At 46.4% G+C, this 26,459-nt stretch overlaps 1 protein-coding gene across 11 annotated transcripts in view; it reads left to right on the top strand.

Annotated features, from left to right (window-relative positions):
• Positions 1–26,459, top strand: part of AKAP13 (A-kinase anchoring protein 13) — a 313,801-nt gene that overhangs the window by 269,087 nt on the left and 18,255 nt on the right. For 6 of the 11 annotated variants that reach the window (XM_032842356.1, XM_032842358.1, XM_032842364.1 and 3 more), the window contains 9 exons: positions 11,730–11,797; positions 13,908–13,974; positions 18,277–18,412; positions 20,457–20,569; positions 21,137–21,289; positions 21,907–22,157; positions 24,519–24,644; positions 24,758–24,875; positions 25,408–25,656. In XM_032842356.1, coding sequence (XP_032698247.1) covers positions 11,730–11,797; positions 13,908–13,974; positions 18,277–18,412; positions 20,457–20,569; positions 21,137–21,289; positions 21,907–22,157; positions 24,519–24,644; positions 24,758–24,875; positions 25,408–25,656 — 1,281 coding nt within the window. The remainder of the gene's footprint in view (positions 1–11,729; positions 11,798–13,907; positions 13,975–18,276; positions 18,413–20,456; positions 20,570–21,136; positions 21,290–21,906; positions 22,158–24,518; positions 24,645–24,757; positions 24,876–25,407; positions 25,657–26,459) is intronic. The other 5 variants (XM_032842361.1, XM_032842366.1, XM_032842359.1 and 2 more) reach the window with 3 other exon arrangements.

The following is a 26,459-nucleotide window of genomic DNA, read 5'->3' on the forward strand; positions in this document are numbered from 1 at the left end:
CTCTGAGTGAGAATCCCGCACTATCTGTGAACCTGGGGTCCAAATTCACACCATCCATACTCCAAACTAAAGTTTTCACAAGCGGTTGAATGAAATCCCAATCTGAGAACGGTAAACACTAAGGAGCCTCCGCTGACACAAACACAGACCAGCCCTGCAGGGTCACACTGACAAGACAGGCTGGCTGGAGGTTCCCATGGGAGGAAATCGGTCCTATAAAGCTGAAACTGAGCTTTCAGTTAAACTGCATGGGCGCCTGGGTGACTCAGTCATCTGAGCATCTGACTCTTGGTTTCAGCTCAGGTCATGATCTTGGGGTCATGGGATGAAGCCCCATGTCAGACTCTGCGCTGGGCCTGCTTGGGATTGTCTCTCTCCCTCCCCCTCTACCCTTCCCTGCACTCGCACCCACACTTCTCTCTCTCTCTCTAATAAATTTTTTTAAAAAAAGAAAATGCACAGATACCGCATAAGGAAGTCAACCGCCATGAGGAAGTTAGCAAAGGCACAAACGGGGAAATGTTGAGGCTTATTAAGAGGTTGAAATAAATAGAATTTCTAATGAAAGAACAGAACAGCTAAGGGGTCGATCTGAAAAATAACAATAACATTTCAGGAATAAAGAAAGCCCCGGAAGGATCTTCGTGGAGATTTTTCAGACATGTCACTGTTCCGAACCATTGCTGGACAGTTGTGATTTCTGTTTACAAAGGAAGAAAACGACTTCCACTCCGTCCCCTGCTTTAGGAAAGGGAGAGCTGGGTGAATGTTCTAGAAACTCTTAGGACTGCAGACTGGCTTTATTTTTGACATTTAACTGTCAATAATTATGTGCTTGCGTTCCTCATCTTAACTGAAATTCTTCCACAAAGACCAGTTGTCTCTGCCAAGCACTGTATTTGGTACTGTGATCCATTCAGAAGCCCTTGGTGGAGAAATATTTATTGAGTGGCAGTATGTGTCAGGGACCTTTTTTTCTTCCCAGGCGAATATTTCTGGTACATAACATTGTGTAAATGTGAGGTGTGCAACACACTCATCTGATGTGCTTATATATTGTAATATATTTGCCCCATAGCCATATTTAGCACCTCGGCTACATGACATGGTTGTCCTTTCTTTTCAGAGGCAGGAATAATGAGATGAAAGGCGCGTTTCTCAAGTTGCTTACACCACGTTATTTGAGAAGAGTTCTCAAAACTCTTCAAAAATCTTGGTACCTGCTCATTGCAGCATTATATGTAACGCAGAGAAACTTAAAGGAACTAAATAAATAGCCATCAATAAAATATTGTATATTGGTTAGATGGAATTTGGAGCTGATACTACAAAGACCAGACTGAGGGTCAGCGAGCTCTTTCTGTAGAGGAGCTGGCAGAAGGGGTCCTGGGCTTTTTGCAGGTCTTTGTTGGGGCAGCTTGACTCTGCTCCTGGAGCACACGTAGGGGCAGCCCAAGATGAGGCCTGGAAAGTGAACGTGGCTGTGTTCTGTGAAACTCTATTCACACAATGGACATGGGCTGAATTCAGTCCACAGACCACAGACTGCCAGCCCCCGGGATAACTGCCGACACAAACAGATCTCCAGGACACTCTGACAAGTTGAAAAGGCAGCAGGTAGAACTGTACGTATGATCTGAATTTGCAGAAAACAAGTGAACAGTCATTGTTTCTATAAATAAGCAAGAATATTTAGAAGGACATACTCCAAACTAGTATCAATTTAAAGCAAGAGAGGAGGAGAGATCAGGGAGACTTTTTAGTTTATTCTCCTGTCTTGCTTGAGTCTTTTAAGACTGTGCTTTTTATATAGTTGGTTCGAGCAAAAACGAAGTGTAAACCTTGGATCTGTGATAACTTAAAGATTTTTCTGGTTGTCAGCTGGTCTCTGATGAAAGAGCAAAATATGTCAGTATTTGATTCAAGAACTTAATGGACAAAGAGCAAAACGATACCAGAAAACAGCTTGGCAGGAGACTCGAGAGCTGCTGTTTAACTGTTACTGACGGCACCAGCATGAGTAAGAAGCAACATAGTCGATTCCACAGACTCATTGTCCTGAAACGGATGTGAAGTAGTATCAGAAGAGTTAGGGATGGAAGAGATGGAAAATCTTCTTTGAAGACCCAAAGAATCTTTTCCTTTGTGCTGTAGGGAACAGTGGGAACCATTGGTTTCTGGTTATAATAGATAAATGACTCCTGCCATGACTGGCTCCAGACAACTTTTCAATTTAAATTCAGGTTGGAAAGGTTTTCTAGTTTATGTTCAGTAAATGTTTTATCTTCCATTGCCATTGATTTTTTTTTTAAGATTTTATTTATTTGACAGAGATCACAAGTAGGCAGAGAGGCAGGCAGAGAGAGAGGAGGAAGCAGGCTCCCTGCATAGCAGAGAGCCGGATTTGGGGCTTGATCCCAGGACCCTGGGATCATGACCTGAGCCGAAGGCAGAGGCTTTAACCCACTGAGCCACCCAGACACCCCGCCATTGATTTTATTTATATGTATGTGTATGTGTATGTGTATATATATATATATATATATATATATATATATATATATATATGGTTTTTTATAGGTTGAAGCAGTTGAATTGTACCCTCCTTGGCTATATTAATTCTTAGCCTACATTAGACTATAATGGCTCAGAATTAAACCTGCAGCTGGCATGGCACTGATTGTCAGATAGCAAAAATATCTGCTGTGATGTAAGACAATGTACTTCTGCTAACCACAGGTATCTTGAGCCCTTTTTTTGTTTTCTCGATACCTCTTCCTGTCAAATGTACGTGGAGTTTCTCTTTTGCTGGGCTCCCTCCATGAGGAAGGATACCCAGTCTTCCTAGACTGTGAAACCACTCACGCTGTTGGAATAGTGTGCACTAGGATTTCCCCTGGAGAGGGGGATCTGGGATACCTCTTGGAAACTTCTGTGGCTCCAGGATACCAGAGGGACCTGTGAAGAATCACTTGTGTGGGTTCTTGTACTGAAAAAAACTAAATGTGGGAGGTTTGAGACTCGTAGACTTAAGTTATCAACCACAAGACTGTGTAGTAATTAAATAGTTTGATAGAGTAGTGGTTTTCGATTTTTTTTTTTTTCCGGTGGAACTGTTTTGTAAGTTCTATGGATTTTTTAATAAATAAATATATGTATATACAAAAAACTAATTTTAAACTTGCATTAAAAATTCACATGCCAAAATATAACCAGATATTAACATCAGCACAGTGGTATTTTTTTTAAAGATTTTATTTATTTATTCATTTGACAGGGAGAGATGACAAGTAGGCAGAGAGGCAGGCAGAGAGAGAGAGGAGGAAGCAAGGCTACCTGCCAAGCAGAGAGACTGATGCGGGGCTCGATCCTAGGACCCTCAGATTGTGAGCTGAGCTGAAGGCAGAGGCTTAACCCACTGAGCCACCCAGACGCCCAACATTAGCATATTAACTTCAGCTATCAGCCTACCTACTGTTTGCATTTTTCCTCCTATTTCTAATTAATTGAAGAATATAATGTGATTGCAAAGAAAGCCATTTTTTAAACTGCTAATATTTGGAACCTGTTCATCTGTGTGAATGAAGATGTCCCCATATTGTGTACGCAAAACGAAATATAGGAGCGTAAATTAGGTGCTGAGGTAGTTCCATGATTTGCAGCTCTAATTTCTGATTTTTAGATCCATTAAAGCAACTTCATTGTTTTCATTTGCTGTCTTTAAAAGTAAATGTTAAAATTGTGACTCGAAAAGCCATCCTGAATATTTTACACATTTGATGGCATTTCACTGTATTTCTCACTCAAGACTTTTTAAAGGAGGAAACCAATCACATATCAGATTGGCTACTCAATTTATGCTAACACCATTTATAAACTTATAATGGGGTGGAACTTTTATGGATTGGTCTGTTTGGCTTAACTGTTTCTTCTGGAAGCAAAGTATCCCATGGAGTCCAGCCTGGGATCACTGGAGACTTTTCTGATTGGAGGTCTGTCAGGGGAAAGGAGTATCAACATCCCTTCAGCCAGTGGTTCTTTGATTTATGGCAATAGCTTGATCTAGCAAAAATCACAAGTTATGTTAGTTCTCCCTGCTCTGCAAAAACAAGGGAAAAGAGTAATATTTTTGAAGTTTAAACTGAAAGAACCAGACAGTAAAAAGGAACACTTTGATAGGGCCTGACTGTTACCTTCTTCTGCACCTAAGGTTCAGAAATCCGGGTTTCATTCGCAAACCACCCCACCTCAGAGCTCGCTCCCCGTCCCCCCTGCAGCTTTGCACTCAGCCCTGGGGGAGTGTTGAAGTAGGCTCAGCATTTGGTGGTGGCATTAAGATGTGTGTATGACAGTGTGCAGCCTGCCACAAAGAAAAAAATCAAGGCTTGAAAGCAAGGGAACAATGTGTAGTCATTTTCCCAACGGAGCAAAAGCAATCGGCTGATTCTCTCCAGCTTCCTGAAGAACAGAGCCTGCAATGAATGTTTATGTGTGTGAAGCGCCGTCTGTTATCTTAGCAGGAAGTGGAAAATATGAGTCATTTGGAGATTCAGAACCTTTTTTTCCCTTTTCTCCATCCCCTCCCATGTTCAGGATCTTCCCGGGAGTCTCAGGAAATGTAGCATCCCTCCAGTTAGTCACTTACCCTCCTGGTAGCTTTCCTTTTCGGTTTAACATAACCCTCTGTGGCCAGCTCCTGGAGCCTCCCACCCAAGCCCCTGCTCGGTCAGGTTTGAGTCATGGTTTGGGAAGATCAGCCACATAGCTCATCGTACTGAAAGATGATGGCGGCTGATACTGACGGGGCACCAGTCTTCCAAATGTCGTTAGTCCCTTCAACATATTCCTCTGCATGCATATACTAAGCCATTCAACAGGGTAGAGCATTTTAAAACCCATCGACATCTCTCGACTTCACTGGTATACACCTGCACCAGTCTGAATTAAGTCATAATCCTGGATGAAGGCTTGAATTCCTTTACGGGGACTTGCGTGGAAATGGTCTTGATCACAGACACTGGAAACGGCAAGAGTGAAGCTTCCATATAGTTTCTTTGCAGCCTGCTGTGGGGTGGGGGGTGGGGGTTTGGCAAAAACAAACCACAAAAGCCAAGACTAAAGCCCCCTGCCAGGACCACTCCCAAGTATTTTAATTTAGGAGAAATCCGGCAGGTCTTTTTTTCTCAGCCATAATTCGACTCTTGTTTTAGGGTTAGGTCTCTTTAATGGGGAAAGGAAAGAGTGTCTTTTCAGTTCTTTCTTCTTCAGCTACATAAAGCTTCCCTTGAAAAATCAGCTGTTCTTTCCAGCTGCCACAAATAATCTGGTCTTTGGAATGCATGGTGGAGTCCTTCAGAGTCAGGAATTCATTATGTTTGGGTTTCAGATCTTGTCAGTGGTTCTGTTTTATTTGCTTTAAACAGATGTAAGATGATCTTGAGATGATGCTGATTTACTTTCTGTTGTGTTAGCAGCTTCTGAGTACTTTTGTGGTAGGTTGTTTCTCTTGATTAAAAAAATAAACAAGCAGATCAGCTACACTCTAAATGGGAAACAGGAGAGTGTTCAGAACGTGTGTGCTGGTCGCATTTTGCTTTGGATTTCATCTGGGAAGGCATCTCTCTGGATGCTGTTTTCTGATGTGTAGAGTCCATTGCTTACGTGGAATAGTATAATACCCATAATCGATTAAAGAAAAGATATTTGTCGCTTAGGGGAAAGGGAGGCGAAAGAGGAGCCCATCAGTTCCCACTCAGGCAGGGCTCTCGTGTTTACCGGCATTCTTGGGCGCGTTTACCAGCGCTCCTTATATGAGCCCTTTGGCGAAGGTGGTGGGGCTCTCTTCTGTGGCTTTCCTCTTGTTCTGTACATCAGCTCTGTGGTTATTACACCAGCTACAAAGAACATTTTCCGTGCCTTATAGCTTAGCGTGTAGCTAATACGCTCTGTCAGTCCAAACCACCATGTTTCACACTTCTCAGAGATTTGAAACAAAAAAAGTTGCAGAAAGAATTTTGAAGAATGTATTTCCAAGTTGCTCATACATACTGGCTTGTTGCTGTTTCCATTATCGCTTGTTTTAGTTTTAGTTATAGTTTCTGGTTGAAATGATAGGAAGCAGTTGCACTTTTCTGTCCTTAACAGTAAGCCTTCCTTCATCCTGTTCCTTGAGAAAGATCGGAGGATTTTCCCCGGATCCGTTTTGCTGCTCAGATGTGCCTCCGCTAGGCAGGACTCCTAGCATGTTTCCTGAGGATGATCAGTGACTCAGGGTGGGAAGTCTCCTCACTTCAGAACTCAAGAAGGTGACTCCTCCCTTTCATAGCCGTCCTTGTACCTGTGCCGTCCTGTGATTTCAGTACCGTTCGGTAGGGCCGTTCCTCTTACCCTCCTTCAAAGCATCGTTTCAGAGTTTCTTACCAGTTGTTTTTTGTTTTTCTGCTGAAAGAGAGACCGCGTGTCATATAAACAGCTCACCACAGCTCTGTGGCGGTTGGTGGCAGAGGTTTAAAAAAAAAAAAAAAAACAGATAGATGATATTTCCCAGTTATGTGGGTTTTCCTTCATGTTCTTTTGTCTGATGCCTCCTGGTAGTGAAAAAAAGAAGTTGAAGGCTGAGCTGTTTGTGTTTAAATTCAGAGGAATCTAATTAGGAGCCGACTCTGTTCTCGTAAACCACTGTGCTGAGACCTTTCTGAATAACCTTGAAAAATGAAAGCATGTTGCTTACTGCTATTAGAAAATCTTTTTCTTTTAAATAAATAAAAGGCCAAATAAATTTTGGATCTCCCTAACAACATGGTATCGTTTGTGGCAGAGAGCTTGACAGTGTCTTCGAGTCTCCTGTTCTTGGTAATTGTCTATGTTCCAGAACTGAGAAGAAGGTTCTAACCTCATGACTCTGGCTGATGTCAGTGAGGCCAGAGTTTCTAAACCACCCCCACACACCACTAAAACTGTGTCTGCAAACAGAGTCCGGGACAACTTGGTAATAAGCTGAGTGTTTTTCAGGTAGGCACTTGAGTATGTTAGGCAGACATCCACGCGAATTACTCAGTGGAGACTTAAGCCCTATTACAGACCACATTATGATTTCAGCTCATGAGAGGTTTGGGGACCTGTCTCAGCTGAAAGTGAATTTGTATGAAAAGTTGTTTTTTAGAAGTACATTTTATTATTACATCTGCATGCATGGTTCATCAGTTGGAGTTGTCTTTCACATCTCAAATACTGGCCTGAGAACTTGACTTAGACTACTGAAGTCTGTTTAAAAGTGATTTCTTCAGAAAGCGCCTTTGCTTAATTCTCTAGTGTTAGAGCTGACTGGGGAGACAGGTCGTGTCCTGGTGTACTGAGGGGTCGCTTGTAGATCGAAATTAGTGGCAGGTTCTCAGGCAAATCCCACCTCCTTTGTTGCCCATAGAGGTCAAAAACATTATTGACTTTCATTAAAGCAGAGAAGAGAATGCACTTCTGTAATTGGACTAGAAGACAAGAGAGGCTGACTGAAAAATTGTTTTTAATCTATCACAACTATGATTGACTTTAGAAGTTAAGGAAATATTTATAAGGATATCCAAGGAACTTTGGAGGATATTAGAATGTGATGCACTGGGGTTTGGTTTTGGTTTTTAAATACTAGTACAAAGTAGTACATTGATAATGTGACAGACCTATGTATGCCCCACTCAACATGAGGAGGTAGTAACATTTTATTATATTCATTATATACTTATTTTATTAATTCAGATTATTTTTTACTTTTGAAGAAATAAACATTACAGTTGAATCCCCCCATATTTCCCTGCCTAATCCTCTTCCTCACTCCTCAAGGACAAGCACTGTCGTAAATTCAGTGTATATGTAGTCTGTATTTTGTAATTGTATCTCCTACATAAATGTTTTAATTTTTTTTTTGTTTTTAGTTGACATAAATGGTACCATATCTCATTCTGTAATTTGCTTTATTCTCAGCATTAAATCCGGCAGATCCAGAGTATTGAAACTGATCAATCTCTAGACCATTGACTTCTCTTAAATGGTATTCCATTTTATGAATATATCCGATCCGTCCCACTACTAAGTCACTTGGGCCATTTCCAGTTTCTCTCTGTCACAAGCAGAGCTGCAGGGATCCTCCCTGTGCACCAAGGGAATCGCTAAGTCGTCAGGCGGGCACCTTGTCAGCTTAGCTGCATGTTGCCAAGTTGCTGTCCGAAGCGGAGGAACCAGCTTCTCCGTCTCTCGGCGGATGCTGGGAGTTCCCGCATGACCGCTTCCTCACCAGTACCTGGACTGGGCAGGCTTCTATTTTATCCGACCTGGATGGACACGGAATGGTATTTCTCTGCTGTTTCAGTTTGCATTTCTGATTTCTAGAGCGATCAGGCACCGTTTTGTGTTGGGAACGGCCTGTACACGGTCTGCGTGACTTTTCTGTTGCGATCTTTGTCTTTTTCTTACTGGTTTATGACGAGTCTTTAACACTGTCAGGACCGTGATTGTGAGTGGCAGTACATGTAGTTTCATTTCAGAATGTGTGGTTTTCCTTGTCTGGCATATGGATTTGTTAGCTTTCCTCATATGCTTATCTTCCACGTTTTAAAGCGTATTTTGTTAAGTAGAAGGGACAAACCAGAGGTTCTCCTGAGAGGGGACAAGGAGGAATGGGGTTAAAGAAGAGGTATCTGAAACACTTTAGCTGAGCAGGGATTTGTGAAAGACAGAGGAAAGGTGGCGAGGGGAGCCTGTGCGTGAGAGGGAGGACGGGCCACCTACGACCTTGGAATTGGTGGGGGGGGCTCTGTGCTCCCTGGCATCTGCATAGCAGGCACCCCGAGTAAGGATAGCACGCAGACGGGGGACTGTGTCTGTCTTACTAGAACATGACTGTAGGAATTGTCTCGACTACCATATCGAGCTTCTCGCTGTGGGTACAGCAGCTTGGAGCACCTGCCCACCTCTCCCCGCTCTTCAGACATCTAGTGCTTACTGTGGGCCGGGAACTGGGCATAGGGATCTAAAAATTGTAAAAGACAAAGTGAGACTCCCTCAAGGAGTTTTCTGTCCAGTGGAACAGAGTGGCCAGTCCAGTACTGTGATGGAGGCCAGTGTGGAATTCCAGAAGAGCAGCGGTGGGAAGTCTTTTCTTTCCCAGGGGAGTCAGGACTTCATTGAGGTGAGTCCTGCCGACCCAGTCAGAGAAAGGGACACAAGCACAAAAGACTGTTTGCTTGGGGCTCACAGGCACGACCAGAACACAGTGAGCATCTGGAAGTTCATGCATGGCAGGCCATGTCGAGCCAAGTGGGAAATTTGAGCTTTACCCTAAAGCTGATGGGAGCCGCCGAAGAGTGTCTGGGAGGTGAGAGGCCAAAAACAAAGTTAAGTACAAACCAGTGAAGACATACGGTCCAGCCCACCTGTTGCCTCTTTGGGACTTCCCTAGAAGACTGCTGGCTGGGGAGGCATGAAGTCTCCAGCACGGCTTCCCTGGGGTCTGGGTCCTGGAATAGGACGTTGCGTGAATGCAAACAAGGGCAGAGCTACACTGGCATCTCAGGAGTTGCCTGGATTTCTGCGTGTGGTTCTACTGTTTCTCTCAGTAGTAAAACAGTGACTTCTTTATCAAAATTGATCCTTATTTTCAAGTCACAGAGAACTGGACAAATTAATGAGAGCCAGTGGTTTCCGGTTCTTTAGAGAAACCTCCTCCAAGTGTTTACTTTTCCTCATTAGAATGAGTCACTCCCCAGGGGTCTCTTTCCTTATGCCCAGAAAGGGACATTGCTGAGAAACCCCAGCATTCCTGGTCAGTGGCACATAACGTCTCTCTCACCACCGACTTCTAGAGAAGCTCACCGCTCACATGGGGGTGACCGCAGGCGGTAGACATGACAAGGACCATAGCATCCAGATCACTCCCTTGCCATCTGCTCCTGGAGGAGAACACAGGGCGGGGCAGGAATAGAGTTTTGACTGAGTTACTTCTGGTATTTTCCTCTTTTTGGTACCAACGTTAGCCTTTCTCAGCAGAGCCTCTCCACGTCCTGCCATTGGTAAAGGAACTTCAGTGTCTCTTCAGGTTTGTTAACAGAAAGGTGACTAGAGAGTGAATGTCACGAGGGGTAAAGCCAGAAGAGGTCAGCTAGATGGGGACAGAGGCAGGCCTAGGAGGGAAAGGCCCAGAATAAAGCCTCACCCCACCCCCAGGACCCCAGACTGGTTGGGACTGTGGCCCATCCTGTTGACAAAAGCAGACGTGCTCCTGCTAGCCTCCTGGGTGGTGGTGGCCTCCGTCAAGGCTTCTCCAGTCAGGGCCCTTCCCTGGCCATAACCTCTGGGGTGGCTGGGGCCACCTTAGTGGTAATTCAGATGACACAGAAGCTGAAGTCTTTAGCTGCGTGAACCTTGTGGGACACTCCAGTGGAATTTACTTTGAAAAATTATCCCAAGAGAGAATGTGGACCCTCCTCTCATTTACTGGATGGAGAAACTGAGGCACTACGGAACGACTTACATGTGCCACACTAACTAGCAGAGCCAGGACCTAAATCAGATGTCCTGCATAGCCGTTCCTCCTGGGCTCCTGTCAGTGATAATGAGTTGGCATCTCACGTCTTATAATCAGGTCGTGTCAGGGCACTTGGCCTTTGGATAGAGGAGACCTAGTAGGTCTTGAATAGGAGCCGTGAGCCAGGCCCTGTGCTAGAGAGACGTAGAGACTCAGCAAGAGATGGCAGCACTCTGTAGAACACTGGGAGACCATGACGGTACGACGTGACAGGTGGCACTACAGCTCTGTGAACCGAGTAGGTACGGCGGGAGCAATTGTTGAGAAAGGGCCTATGGGAAGAGGCATCTCGGCCCACCATGAGTGAGCAGAAGTGGGCAGGATCTGTGGTGCTGCCTGTTGAATGGTGTCCGGTTGATTTTCTCAGGGAGCCTTCCTGGAGAGGCTCTCGTCACCCAGTGTCCCCACAGACAGATCCATTGTTTGTTTCTGCTTCCCCTCTGGCCTCCTGGCGCGGTTCTGTTTTATGACTTCATAGCAGCAGCAGGAGCTGACAGCAGCCCTTCTGAGGGCCAGAGGGGTGGGTTTTTGCGTCAGTGGCTTGGGCGCCGAGGGAGTAAGAAGTAAGGGTGAGGCCCGTGTCATAGGCAGATGTGGTCTCCCCTCCGTCTTTCAGGAAGTCTCCCACTTGATCCCAAGTCAGGATGCCCTGACGTGCCTGGGGCGGTTCTGAGCACCTCTGTTTTGCGTCTCCTGACTCCGCTGGGCGGGAGGAAGCTCGGGGTGGTTACGATCCCAAGCAGAAGGACATAAACGGGCTCTCAGATTCCCACTCTGCCTTTGACACAGCCATGCGGATATCCCAAGTCCCGGCAAGGGGCTCTGTTTGTGGATTTGTGACTTCGACCTCCCATGTTGACGGCAGACACTTTTACTTTCCGTTTTGCTCGGTAAGCGCTCAGCTTCCTGCCTGAGAGGCTCCAGACTTCTCGTTTCAGTGACTCAGAAATCACATCTGCTCTCATCTCTCCTCCTCCCCATGACGTCACGCGCCTGCTTTCTGGCAGGGACCACAGTCTGTAATCCCAGTTAGAGCCGCCTTCTGACCTGCAAGTGACTTTCCTCGGGAATCCACGGGCGGCTGTGGCCGCGGGGAGGCAGAGTCCCAGATCTCTCAACCTGGTCGAAGTCACCTTGGGCTTTGCTTGCTTTCCAGGTTGCGGTGCGTTTGTCCACAAAGGCTGCAGAGAAAGTCTGGCCTCCTGCGCAAAGGTCAAAATGAAGGTAAGACATTCCTTGGGGTGGGGAGAGGCCTGCTTGGGGTTTTTGTTTGTTGTGATCATTTGGTCCCAACCCTGAGACCAAAACAACCAAACAGTCATTCTTCTCAGAAGCGACCGAGTCTCTTCTTCACTGACACACTTGGGAATCTGTGGCGCTTGGAAAACAAAATGCTTTCAGAAGTCTCGTGTTAAATGCACATTTCTCTGCATTTCGAGCGTCTCTGTGTTGCTGTCAAAGTGGTTTTGCTCCGAAGGACGCCTGCGGGCCCACCCTGCTGCTCACACACCCGCTTCCTCATGGCCACCCTGAGGGCAGCAGGTGGCACTCGGGCTTTGAGCTGCTAGGGAGCTCGGTGGGGGAGGGTTGGACATGACCTGCCCGTGGCACCGGTGTCCACAGGGCACAGAGCAGTTGGCTCTGGTCACTTGATGCAGGAAGAGGCAGCGCCCGGCGTGGGGAGGGATTGCACGCGCTGTGTGGTAATGGGCACCACTTATCGGATGGCCCTTCGAGAGAGTGGGTTTGGGGGCCCACCTTCGAGGTAGCCTCCGTGGTTTTCGGTGTTCTAGTCCCCTGTAAATAAATGTCCTTCTGTCCTTGTCAGAGGAGCACTCTCCAGCTGCATCTACACGATGCGCAGCCTGCCGTGGGCTTCGTCAGAGAGCAGACGTCTGTCTTGCGCAGCGGCCTCACACTAGACTGAGTGTGCGTTAGAGTCCCCTCGGGGACCTGCCGAAAGACCATTCCCTGCTCCCCTCTCCCCTGCACACTCCGGGGTGGGGCCCAGGAATTTGCATTTCTAAGTTCCCAGATGATACAGGGGCCGAGAGTCTGAACCGGTGTAAAAATGACACACTTCTGTGCCCCAGATCTTACCAGCCCATCGACACCAGTTATGGTTGGCTTTCGAAGTATTTTTGTTGATGATGCAGTTTGTTTGTTTTTTAATCCCATTTCGTGTCTAATTTCTCCTTTAAAAGTTGGAAGATCTCACAACCCTGGTTATTTCCTCGTAGCCAGCGTTCCCGATTTTCAGCTGGCTCTTTTTCCTATTCTCTGTAGTACTTCTCACCCTCTCAGAGTTTCTGCGTAACAGCCTGTATTTACTTCCACATGTATTTTGCGTGGTCTGCACCTTCCTCCCACTAGCGTGTAAGACCGAACTTGCCAAGCAGTCTGAAGTCGGGAATGTTTGACCTGTTGATAGATCCTAAGCATCCAGCATGGAATCTGGCAGTCTGGGTCCCTAAATGTTGGGGAACAAGAATGAGAAGTGTAATCCCGGGGGGCTGAGTGGCTGCCGCGTCCTGGCAGGGATGTGCGGGTTTCCTCCCCACCCCGCCCCCATGCCCCGCCTCCTATTGCCCGCCTAAGCCCACAGGCACTGAGTTTGTGATCTGACGGGACTTAGTGCTATTGGGAATGTGCTAGGCTCTGTAGAAGGCTGACGGTAGAGGTAGCGTCTCCCCTATAAGAGAACACAGCCTAAAAGGGAGAGTTCCATTTTTAAATTGGAAGTAACCTGTGTCCACTAATAGTTTATCTCAGAGTAAATTGGTTCACTCTGTAATTGCTCACAAACAGTGTTTCTGTCCCATGCCCCAACAAAAATCTCAACTGAAATTCGTATCGTACCTTAGGACTGTTTAGTGCCTTGTTGATGCTGGTCACTGGAGAAACAGATGAAAAAGGCACAGATGCCGCTCTTCAGGGGAAGACGGCAGGCCGACAGTGACCGTAAATGAGGGCAGCTAGGTGGAGATCTGTGCCTCATCCTCAGGGCGTGCCAGGCACTGCCTTGGGTGAGGAAAAGAAAGGAGGTGATGGGTGGCTTTACCCAGGAGGCGGTTCTCCCGTGGTCTTGAAATCAAGGGAGACCCTGGGGCGAAGGGGCACAGGGCATTCCTGGCAGGAGAAGCAGCCTTTGCGGGGTCCTGGCGCTTGGCAGGTTCCGCGTGAAGAGCCCGTGGGGGTGGCGGGTGGGATGCCGAGCACCGTTGGCCGCGAGCCAAGCTGGAGCTCTCTCCCTTCTCTGGGCTCCTTGAGACCTGACCCAAGAGAAGTTGTGGGTGCGGTCCTCATGTGTTTGTTTATTTCCTTTTTCCTTCAGCAGCCCAGAGGGAGCCTTCAGGCACAGGACACGTCTTCCCTGCCCACAGTCATCATGAGAAGCAAGCGTAAGTCACTCTGTCCTCTTGTCCTCCAGCCCTTCTTGACTCTCTGGTTCAGGACTTAAACACACTTTTGTAATATTCATCTGTTATTCTTAATCAAGATTTGAGCATTTATTTTGTGGTAAGTTAGGGCTGCAGGTGATTGACCAAAAGCCTGGTATTCCCCCATCAAACTCCCTTGGAAGTCTTCTAGACTAATATGTGTATTGGCTTGAAAGGCAGCCTGTGTCTGTGTGTTTAAGCAGGTGATCCCACGCATCTCGAAATTCCTCTTCCATGAGTTGACAGTTACACTCATTTTTGGCGCCTCAGGGTTGCGCAAAGAAAGTGAGATCTTACTGATTAAGCTTCTTAGTTTAGGGGCACCTGGGTGGCTCAGTCAGTTGAGCATCTGCCATTGGCTCAGGTCATGATCTCGGGGTCCTGGGATCGAGCCCCGTGTCAGACTCTCTGCTCAGCAGGGAGCCTGCTTCTCCCTCTGGTCCTCCCCACTGTGTGTTCTCGCTCTCTCTCTCTCTCATATTCTCAAATGAATAAATGAATAAATAAAATCTTTTTTTAAAAAAAATTTTTTTAGGGGCGCCTGGGTGGCTCAGAGGGTTAAAGCCTCTGCCTTCGGCTCAGGTCATGATCCCAGGGTCCTGGGATCGAGCCCCACATCAGGCTCTCTGCTTAGCAGGGAGTCTGCTTCCCTTCCTCTCTGCCTGCCTCTCTGCCTACTCATGATCTCTGTCAAATAAATAAACAAAATCTTTTTAAAAATTTTTTTTATAATTTAGTTTATAAACTGTTTATAATTTAGTTTATAAACTGTGAAGTAAATAGTTCTTTCTCCCCAAGGACTTCAAGTGGTACACAGAATTCAGTCATTCACGTAGTACTGTCTTTAGCCAGCGTGTGCAAGGCTCCACTTTGGTTTTACTTAATGTTCTCCCTTTCTCATTCCCCATCCCCAACCTCCTTCCTTCCCCTCCGTAGTGCCCATATAGTTATTTAACATATAGCCTTGTGATCTGCTCTATCTTTGCTCAGATGTTTGTGTCTGAAAATATCTTAACTGTTTTGTGTGTTGCATTTATATTAGGTAAGACTTAGACTTCTTCGTTCTTTCTTCTCAATCTGTCATTTTAAGATCTGTGCATGTTCTTACATATGAGCTGTTGTTTTAGACGGCTGCATGGCATTCTTCCATAAACCTGTTCCATAATTTAATTATCAGTTCCCCTGAAGATGGATATCTAAGTCATTTCCAGCTGCCACCACAAATAATGCGGTACTGGGTATCATCTTAATTTGCTCTCCGGGAACCCATGTGGGATTCCCCCTAAGTCAGTGTTTCTCAAAGTGTAGTTTCTGGATCGTTAAGACGTGCACATTCTTGGGCCCTATTGACACCTACTAAGTCAGAAGTCCCAGAGGTGGAGCCTAGTGATCTGTGCTCAAACGGATCGTCTGGGCGAGTGTGATGCACACTCAAGCTTGAGGACCACCGCTCCACACGGACTTGCTCTGAGTTCTTCCAGAAGCGTGCGAATTCCCTCTAGGTGGGTTAAGTCTGCTGATGCTCACTCTTTGCTCGTAGATTACTATTAGAGAGGTTTTGCCAGACCGACACCCACTGTAAGCAGGGATCCAACCCATTCCACTACCTTCTACCAGTCTACTCTTCCGTAAACATTTTTTCTTGGACATTATCCCTTGCTTCAGAACTAGCATCTTTCTTTTTTGTTTTAAATACCTATTGTATGTTAGGTTACGTATGCTACCTCTGACCCCCACAAGTATCTCACTCCTGTTTCACACCCCCTGACGCAGTATGGTGATGAATAGTACAGATTGTGGATTCAAGTCGTGTGGGTTTGAGTCCCAGCCCTGCCAGTCAGTAGCCGTGTGACCTTGGGCATTTACTACATCCCTCCTCTGAACAGATGAAAACAGTTTCAGTGGGTGATTGTCAGGTTTAAATGAGATCACACCGGTCAAGAACCTAATAGTAGGCCTCCTAGTAGGCCTCCAGAGGGTTAGCTTTGGCTACTACCATCATCCCCACACAGGGAAACTGAGGCTCGGAAATATTACGTCTCTTCCCTGACTGGAGTAGGGATTGGCTTCAAACAAGCGAAAGCTGTTATTTTCACCCCGTTATTCTGTCCTTTAAAAATAAAGTTTTTGGGACAGCTGGCTGGCTGAGTCCGTGCGACTCCTGATCTCAGGATTGTGAGTTCAAGCCCCACACTGGGTGTGGAGGTTACTTAAAAAAATTTTTTTTTTAATTAAAAAAAAAAAAAGTTCTTTATCACTTTTAGGGTTCTGCATGGCATGACTTCATTCTGATTCTCCAGCCTTTTCTACGGATTCTTTATACGCATCCTCTTTCCTTTTTTCCCTTTGTTCTCTTCTACTTGTGCTGTAATACACGGTTATCTCCGCCTTTGTTCATACAGTTCTCATCACAATGTCCTGTTTTCCTTCCGACCTACCCACATCCACACCATTCTCCGAGAGCCAGCATCTCCTCCTCCGTCAGACTGTATTTGCTCTCTGACCGCCCCCTCCTGAAACACCGAGGACGGGCCCCAGGCCCTTGGACACTACAGCACATTTCCTTCTCTGCCGTTGCACTCACTCCCTGTTGGAGCAAACCCACATCTCATGCTTCTCGTGTGCTTCCTGCCAAAGGGGTCTGGTCATACGGTCACGTAGCGTGTTTCCGATGTTTCATCGTCTCACCTTCCTCTAAGTCGAATTTGAATTGGAAATTAATGGTTTTGTTAATTTTTTATTAAGTCAGAAACCTCCCGCAAGACCGTGAATGTCACAGCAGCCGTCCCAGTCTTATTTGTTGCAGCTCCTGACACTCGCGGGGATAGAAATATCATGCAGCTCGAGTCTGGGGCACGAGCTCAGTTACCAAGGAAAAGTAATTTGTTAGCCAAATGCCAGGGTGACCACTCGAGCGTAACATGAGAGCTTCGGCTTCCTTTCTGGGCATGTTCAGGAGACCTGCACGGTATGAGAACAAAACGGTGACACTAGCGTTTTGCATTTTCCTCAGCTGTAAATTAAAGTAATTGGTCAGAGTCTGCGTTCTCAAACAATGTGCAGAAGGATCACTTGGGGAGCTCCTAAAACGTGTGGACTCCTGGGTCCCACCCACAAGGGATGAGAAGGGCTGGGGTCTGCGAATCTCACAAGCACCTCCCACGTGGCTGGATAGGCGCTCGCGCAGAATGCTGGGCTCTCTCAACTCTGGTTTCTTCTATCCAGAAAACTTTCCCAATTTTATTTTATTTTACCTTGAGTTACTTTTTGTGTTTAAATATACTATTACCCGGGGCGCCTGCGTGGCTCAGCAGGTTAAAGCTTTTGCCTTCGGCTCAGGTCATGATCCCAGGGTCCTGGGATTGAGCCCCGAGTCGGGCTCTCTGCTCAGCAGGGGGCTTGCTTCCTCCTCTCTCTCTCTCTCTCTCTCTCTCTCTGCCTGCCTATCCGCCTACTTGTGATCTCTATCTGTCAAATAAATAAAATCTTTTCAAAAAACAAATAAATAAATATACTATTACCCATGATTCTTTATCTACATTGCCTGATCTCCGTGCCACCCCACAGCTAACCACTCTTCTTAGTTTTATATGTATCTTCAAGTTTCTTTATGAAAGTAAAGCAGATACAAATTTGGCTTATTTTTCTTTTTTTAAAACATGAGAGTCTCTTGTGCAACTTTGTTCCGGGCCTTGATTCTCCACCCTCCCCCCCCCTACAGTATTCTCTTGGAGATCCTGTGTCAGTTCATGGAGAGTGTACTCATTTGTTTTAAAGCTACATAGTATGTCAGTGTATGATGTACCGTAATTTGTTAATTCATCTCCTTTTGCTACTTATATTTTGCTTTAAGCAACAGCATTGCATTGAATGACTTTGGACATGTGTCCTTTTAAGCATTACGAGTATGTCTTACGAAATGAACATATCCAGGGCGCCTGACTAGCTCAGTCGGTGGAGCATGGGACTCTTGATCTCGGGGTTATGAGTTCAAGCCCCATGTTGGGAGCAGAGATTACACTGAAAAAAAAAGAAAGGTAGAATAAACCTATCCTAAAGAGGAATTACTGGATCAAAGGATATGTAGGCATTTGTAGTTTCAACAGACACTGCCAAATGGTCTTCTGTAGAGTTTTTGTACCCACTTAGACTCCCAGGACAAAGCTGTTCTAAAGAAATTTGTTCTCTTGGCATTTGTTAGATGAGTCACTACTCATGAGCTGGGATACGTGGTTCAGGCGGTGTCCTCTCTTATCTTTACAGCCTCACAGCCCAAGGAGCGGCCTCGATCTGCAGTTCTCCTGGCGGATGAAGCCACTGCCATTCCCATGTTTGCCAACAGACGGTCCCAGCAGAGTGTCTCACTCTCCAAAAGTGTCTCCATACAGAACATTGCTGGGTAAGTGGGGATTTTAAGATCTCACAGTTGACATCTAGGTGACAAGAGCTTAATAACCGTATCATTTGACAGATTCTTCTAGGGAAAAAATATGTAACATAATGACGTGCACAGCCCCGTGTTACAGACATGGAGAATGGGGAATGCGTTTTGATGCACTGTCATGCCCACCATTTTGTAGCAGGGACCCCTTTAAACACGCTGTCAGCCACGTTGTCCTGTGCTTTGTGCCCGGTCAGCTTCGCTTTTAAAGAACCTGAGTTGTAAGGAGGTGGTTTTTAGATCAAACTAAGAGGTGAAAATGGGGCGGGTAGAATGACTTATTTCTGATTTTTGTTTGTAACCGGTTGCATTTTCAGATATTACACTTCTCTTTTGGTCAGATGAACCTAGTATTTCTTCTGCTCTTTATAAATCTCTTTCCTGGGCTTGCATCTTGATCCTTGAGTCGGTTCCACAGCAGTGAAGGATGGGGCCAGTTATGACTCTTAGGTCCCCACTCACTCATTTGCACTAAGGTCCTTTTGTGGTCCCTGCAAAAGTTGCTCTGGCCCCTGACTGTCCGGGCCTCAGCCGTCACATGGCTAGCACAGGGCTGATTATGATGTTGCTGGCTGTTTGGGGTAATAAGACTCCTGCTTTCCCATCAAGCACAGAAGTCATCGCCAATGTAGGACTCAAAACATCTCTTCTATCTGTCGTAACCTAGGCTGGAGCAAAATTCTTAACTGAAGGATGCAAATCTTCTTTTGTCTCTACATCCTAACCTCTGTGCTGGCTAGTGTTTTCTTGTTAAAAAAAAAATGTTTCAGGTATTTTATTTTGTCTTTGTATTGTCATTATTCAAAAACCTTCCTTTAGGGGTGCCTGGGTGGCTCAGTGCGTTAAAGCCTCTGCATTTGGCTCAGGTCATGATCCCAGGATCCTAGGATCGAATCCCGCATCGGGCTCTCTGCTCAGCAGGGAGCCTGCTTCCCTCCCCTCTCTCTGCCTGTCTGTAATCTCTGTCTGTCAAATAAATAAAATCTTTATTTAAAAAAAGCCCTCCTTTCAGAGTTGTTACGGTCTCAAAATGTGTTTGCATTATGACTTTAAAAATAGTCTTTGGGGGTGCTTAGGTGGCTCAGTGGATCAAAGCCTCTGCCTTCGGCTCAGGTCATGATCTCAGGGTCCTGGGATCGAGCCCCGCATCAGGCTCTCTGCTCAGCAGGGAGCCTGTCTCCTCCTCTCTCTCTGCCTGCCTCTCTGCCTACTTGTGATCTCTGTCTGTCAAATAAATAAATAAAATCTTTTGAATAAATAAATAAATAAATAAATAAGTAATAAAAATAGTCTTTTGGGGCACCTGGGTAGCCCAGTGAGTTAAGCCTTTGCCTTCGGCTCAGGTCATGACCTCAGGGTCCTGGGATCGAGCCCCACATTGGATTCTCTGCTCAGCAGGGAACCTGCTTCTCCCTCTCTCTCTCTGCCTGCTTCTCTGCCTACTTGTGATCTCTCTCTCTCTAATAAATAAATAAAATCTTTAAAAAAAAAAAAGCTAGTCTTTAAGTAAAATAATAAAGTGTTAAAAGACTCTGGCTTGCTTTTGTGTCCTACCAGAAACGTTCCCTGGGGGCCTCCTGTGCTAGCGGGTGGGTTGGGGTTTGAGAAAGTCCAAGGGAGTACAGTTTATTAGAAAGTGCTTGGTCTACAATTATTTAGAGAATAAGAAGTTAAAGTTAGTGGTCACGCGGTGAGTTTCAAATGGAGAATTTTCTTGTATACTGTGTGTAGAGTTTAAAGGAATAAGATTCTCTTATTACCTATCATTAAAAAAAAAATTGAAGGCTCAAGAAGTTCAAGTTTGCAGTGATGTTAGAGGTCTCTGGCCTTCATTAATAGTTTATGTTGCATGTTGCTGAGTAGCTGACTTAAGTAATTTGTCTTCCATCACTTGGTACTTACAGACAGCTGTCATTTTAGAGTTTTTCAGGTACTCATTTGAGAAAGCAGACCATGGTTTATCAATGTGTCTTTGACAGTAGGTGCTTCTTTTTGTTTCCAGAGTTGGCAATGACGAGAACATATCAAACACCTGGAAATTCCTGTCTCATTCAACAGACTCACTCAATAAAATCAGCAAGGTCAATGAGTCAACAGAGTCGCTAACTGATGAGGGTAAGAGGAAATTATGGCGTGTGTCTTATCCCTGAATGTAAGTGTTAATGGAGTAACAGTACCTGCCTTTTGCTTACTCCTGTGAAGGTTCTTTAATCTATGAGTCACCAAACGCTTTGTAATGAATGGTATCAGATGTACCCAGTTGTTAGATAGTTGTCCGTTAAGGGATGTCATGGAGTTTCCTGTGGTCGCTCTCTAGTACACACACAGTTTCTGGCCCTAGACTTTTGGCACACGGTCAGCCGTAGCTCTCTGGGCAGGTCGTAACCCTACTCTCTTCAACTAGTAAAGTTACCAGGTCCTTTTCAATTCCTTATTCACATGGGAATCCCGAATCTCAGTCACATTTGACTTATGTGATCTCTTACCCAGAGCCATGAATGTGGAGTGTGTCACTCCCAAACAGGAAATGATTCTTTCTGGTACTAGACTGCGTTCTGTGAACGTTCCATGTTAATGCTCTGTGTGTGTGTCTTACGACATTATCACCCAAGGAGAGCCTGGGGTAGGCTTTCGAGAGCTCACAGACCCCAGATTTTGATCCTAATCTTCTGGTATTTTGAGGAGTAGGTACAGACATGAATGAAGGACAGCTAATGGGGGACTTTGAGATGGAATCCAAGCAACTAGAAGCCGAGTCCTGGAGTCGCATCGTGGACAGCAAGTTTCTGAAACAGCAAAAGAAAGATGTGGTCAAACGGCAAGAAGTGATTTATGGTGAGACTCTCCATTTGCCCTGCTAATACTGGGTTTGCATCGTGCAGCAGTTTTTATCAGGGGAGTTGCTAGACCGTGGAAAGCCAATTTTCAAGTATGTAGCATGTCAGAGATTTTCCTTAAAAACTTTGAGGTCTAGGGACACGATCTTATTTCTGTCCTTTCCTCTTTAAAATTGTTTACTTCAATTTCGTTGAACATTTTATTGACTGTGAGTGCTTACTTACAAGGTCACCCTGGAAAGAGATCTCTTGGGGCTGTTCACTTTGCTTCCTCAGCTGCACGGAAAGCCAAGCACGAGTCATTTCTAGGAAACGGGACACAGTAAATTACGAAAGGCTCCGAATCCAATGAAGACCACTTGGGAAACCACCATTTAAGAGGATGGAGTCCAGTACATTGTCAGGAAACACTGTCAGGTCACACGAAGTAGAGGAATAAGATGAGAACACTTGAGGGGAGAGACAGCTTTTGACCCGGTTTTTAAGTCTAAATTGTGCTCTAAACACACAAAGTGGGTGTTTAAACCAAAGTGGGCTCTCAGTGGCCACGGATGACCTTTGAAGGAGAATCCTTTAAAGGAACATTGCTGACCTTTGAGCTCTGTCATCCTTCAGAGCTGATGCAGACCGAGTTGCACCACATCCGGACGCTGAAGATCATGAGCGATGTGTACAGCCGCGGGATGATGACAGAGCTGCTCTTCGAGCAGCAGACGGTGGAGAAGCTGTTCCCCTGCTTGGACGAGCTGATCAGTATCCATAGCCAGTTCTTCCAGAGGATCCTGGAGCGGAAGAAGGAGTCTCTGGTGGATAAAAGCGAGAAGAACTTTCTCATCAAGAGGATGGGAGATGTGCTGGTGAACCAGGTGAGAAGCGGAAAGGCTCTTTCCCACAAAATGGGGTAAAAAGTGAAGCTTTGCGGTTCTGCAGCCACTCATTGATGTCCTGGCTCTACTGTTCGTTATCTGTGTAAGCTTAGGTTGCTGAATCTCTCTGAGCATCAGGTGTCTTTTTCTGTAAGTGAGGACAGATTTTCTCTCCTAACACTATTTTTTTTTTAATTAAAAGGAGTATGTACACAAAATATCTAGCATATGGGGGAGACACTCAGTAAAAGTCCATTTTCCTTTCTCAGCATCCAGACCGTCACTCGAGACAGGGTAGTTTAAGAAATCAAAAGCTCTCTGTTGGAACCTCGGTGTCCCCTGTGCCTCAAATCAAAAGGAACTCATTTATCTCAAAACCAGCTGAGCATAGAAGATTGAATAAGAAAGTATCTGTAAAATAATTCATAAAGTAGATCTTGCTGATATTTTCATCAGGGTTTCAACCCTACTCGGAAAGAGCTGGGCCAGAAGTTATTTTGCAAAAAGTGTTGCTGGTTTAACCTTCACAGACAAAGCGGCCCAGCACACCGGCCACCAGCTCTCCCTCCCCAGCAGGTCTGGGCTGGAGAAGCGGAGGCTTCATTGCTGGAACATTTGCCCGAGAACTGGAAGGGTTGTCCTTCCCTTATGTTCTTCTGCCCATGCCCCGCACCTCATTAATTCACTAGTGCATTCATTCATCCCTTTCCCATATATTCACTAGGCGTCTCTACCACAAAGGCAGACACAGCATCGACCTGTGCCTCAGGGTCCCTGTGCTCCCAAGGGAACAAAGGCATGGCAGGAGACAAAGGCATGGCAGGAGGTAAACGCACACACAGTGCAGCCCACGCCGGAAGGCAGCTGTCTGCCACAAATGGGGCCTCAAAGTAGGAGCCGTCAGCTCTGCAAGTGAGGCCCTTTCCTCCCCAAACATCCCCTCCCAGCATTTTCCATGTCCCTCTCTCTGCCTTCAGACCTGCACAGGTGCCTCATCTAACCTTAACTGGTGCTGTCCATGGCTCTCTGTACTGGTGCCCGTCCTCTAGTAAGATCTCTGATGGTAGGATTCCTGTCTTAGCCCGCATGGCATCCATTTGTTGGTTCTCTGTGGGAGTTCCAGAATCACCCCATTAGAGCACTTGCTTCGTGAAGGGAGCAGAACACCTGAAATCTCTGCCTCAGCCTCCCCGTGGTGAGGGGGAGAGAGAGAAGCTGCCACCCTGAACCTTTCCTCGAGTTCTTCTGGTAAGGATCAGTTTGCGTGGCCTTCAGAGGTTTTCAGTACAGGGGAAGTCGATGCGCTTAGCGTGCGTCACACAGACCCCCTGCAGAAACTCACTGGTTTGCCCCAAAGTGAGCGTTTCTTCAGGCGAGCCATTGAGATCGCACATGTTTTAGGAATGATGAAAGGCCACGCAGAATTGTTAGCGCTGCTGGCCTGAGGTAGATGAGGTGAGCAGATCCCTCGGTAATAGCCGTTTCTGATACCTTCCTAACTTATCCAGGTGAAGTCTGTAAGTCTGTCTCACAGGAAAACTTCTAGTGACCCTCCCTGTCTTACCACCCTGTTTACGACAAATGGAAATTAGAACACATTTTGCATGACTTAAGTGCACAGTACGTAGGTATTTCTGGGTGGTTGTTTTTTAAAATATATATAACATGTTTAATGAAGTAAATTCATATGCCATATAATGCCCCGTTGAAAGTCTACAGCTCAGAAAAGAACATCCTGCTCCGTGGTTTCCACTGTGTCCGCGGAGTTAGGCGGCCGTCATCACACTTAGTTCAGAGTATCTTCATCACCCGACCCCTGTCTGCCTCCGCCGAGGCGTCTGCTGATCTACTCACTGTCCCTGTGGGCTCGTCTAGTCTGGACTTACTGTGTAAATGGGGTAAAACAACATATGGACATGGCAGTTGGCTTGTTTCATGTAGGATAATGCTTTCAAGGTTCATCAGTACTGTGACATGTATCCGTCTTCCACTCCTTCTCGCGGCTGAATAATGGTCCATCCTGTGTGTCTGCCACATCCTGTTTATCCTTGGAGGGACATTTGGTTTCTTTCCACTTGGGGGCACTTGGGAATATGGCAGCCATGAACTCTCATATCCAGGTGTTTGTGTGCAATAAGTTCTGTGCCTTGGAGCGGAACTGCCGGTCACACAGTGACTGCGTAGCTTTCTGGGGAACTTCCAGACTGTTTCCCAAAGTTGCTGCGCCATTTTAATCTTTGGGGGGAATTCTTGGGGAAGCATGCTTGGGTTTTACAAATAGACTGGACACCGCATACAAAATGTTGGTAAAAGTTCAGCCCCCTGAGCTCCGACTTAACTTCTGTTCTCTTTCCTCCACAGTTTTCAGGGGAGAACGCAGAGCGCTTAAAGAAGACGTACGGCAAGTTCTGTGGGCAGCACAACCAGTCTGTGAACTACTTTAAAGACATTTATACCAAGGATAAGCGGTTCCAGGCGTTCGTGAAGGTACGGTTGGGAACCCTGGAACTCCGCACCGCGGTCCGGGGCACTGGCGCGGTCAGGGACAGGGACGGAGCGTCCGTCTTGTAGCTCCTGATGATTCGTTCTGTCCTTTGCAGAAGAAGATGAGCAGCGCCGTGGTGAGGAGGCTGGGCATCCCAGAGTGCATATTGCTGGTGACCCAGCGGATCACCAAATACCCAGTTTTATTCCAAAGAATACTGCAGTGTACCAAAGGTGAGCCTCCCTCCTCACCCAGTCGTGTCCATCTGCAGGCTGGTTCCCGTCTATCCGGCAGCGCAAGAGGCCCCAAGGAAGAGCTCCCTCAGGCTCTCGCAGGTCTATGAGAGAGCCTGTGTTTTGCCTTAAAAACCGTTTTCTTAAGTGAAAATTTGAAATGCTTTGTCGCCAGATGAAAGGTTTCTCTCTCCCAGCAAACCCTGCTCCTAGGCAGTTCCGTTGAAAGTGAAGTAAAACAAAGAAGTTAAAAAATTGTTGCTCCTCTCCCTCCCTGAAGTTGTCGGGTCCTCCTGCTTCAGGATGTGGCGTGGAATGGCGTGTTGTGTCTGTCAGTGAAAACATCTCTCTTTATTTAGAATTAACTTTATGACGGGGATTGGCACGTGACCTTTGCTTTGCTGGTCCCACTCTATCCGACACGCTACCAGCCTGTCCCCAGAGGGAAAATGGTGGTGTGGAGTGAAGAAGTAGGATTCCCCCTCCTTGTCGGAGAGGTTCGATTAAAATGGGACTGTTCCTTCCTTCCAAGACAATGACGTGGAGCAGGAGGATTTGGCTCAGTCCCTGAGCCTGGTGAAGGACGTGATCGGAGCCGTGGACAGCAAAGTGGCAAGTTACGAAAAGAAAGTGCGTCTCAATGAGATTTATACGAAGACAGACAGCAAGTCGATCATGCGGATGAAGAGCGGCCAGATGTTTGCCAAGGAGGATCTGAAGCGGAAGAAGCTTGTGCGGGACGGGGGTGTGTTTCTGAAGAACGCGGCCGGAAGGTTGAAAGGTAAGGCTCGCTCTTTGAGTCTACGCGCATACCGGAGAGCAGGCAAAGTTCAGAGGTTTTTGTTAGAAATCCACCGCCAGGGGGCGCCTGGGTGGCTCAGTGGGTTAAGCCTCTGCCTTGGGCTCAGGTCATGATCCCAGAGTCCTGGGATCGAGTCCCACATTGGGCTCTCTGCTCAGCAGAGAGCCTGCTTCTTTCTCTCTCTCTGTCTGCCTCTCTGCCTACTTGTGATCTCTCTCTGTCAAACAAATAAATAAAGTCTTAAAAAAAAAAAATAGAAATCCACCGCCAGGTTTTTCCTAGGGAGCCCACATCCACACGTCACACTGGAACAGCGGACCTTTAATTGTTCTTAATTTTGTATCAGAAAGGATGAGGTTGAGATAAATTAGGAGATGATAAACTCCTCCAATAAGATAACAAGAGAATAGTGCAGTTAGGGAAAATAGAAAAAAAAATTTTTTTTAAAGCAAAGAAGGTGGCCCCGAGGGCGTGCAGGTGGGGGGCAGCCCCCGAGAGTAGAGGGCAGAGGGGGAGCTGGTGTGTGGGTCTGCATGTTGCAGTGTGGCCCTCCTGTTGAGAATCAGGAGTGGGAGACCATAAGGACAGGCCCAGGAGCAGTGGCATCCAAAGAGGAACAAGAAAAAAAAACTCATGCCAGCCTGGAAAATGAAAGAACGGTTGCAAAGGAGCACGTTGCTACTAGCGGAGAGCTGGTGGCCCTGCCCTGGAAGCCAGTGACTGTCTCATGTGCCTCGAGTCAGTCGGTGGTGGTCGTGTCCTGCAGCACAGGTCAGCGGCTC

The sequence above is a fragment of the Lontra canadensis genome, unplaced genomic scaffold (genome assembly GCF_010015895.1).
Source record: "Lontra canadensis isolate GAN:19392208 unplaced genomic scaffold, GSC_riverotter_1.0 scaffold128, whole genome shotgun sequence".
Taxonomy (NCBI): domain Eukaryota; kingdom Metazoa; phylum Chordata; class Mammalia; order Carnivora; family Mustelidae; genus Lontra; species Lontra canadensis.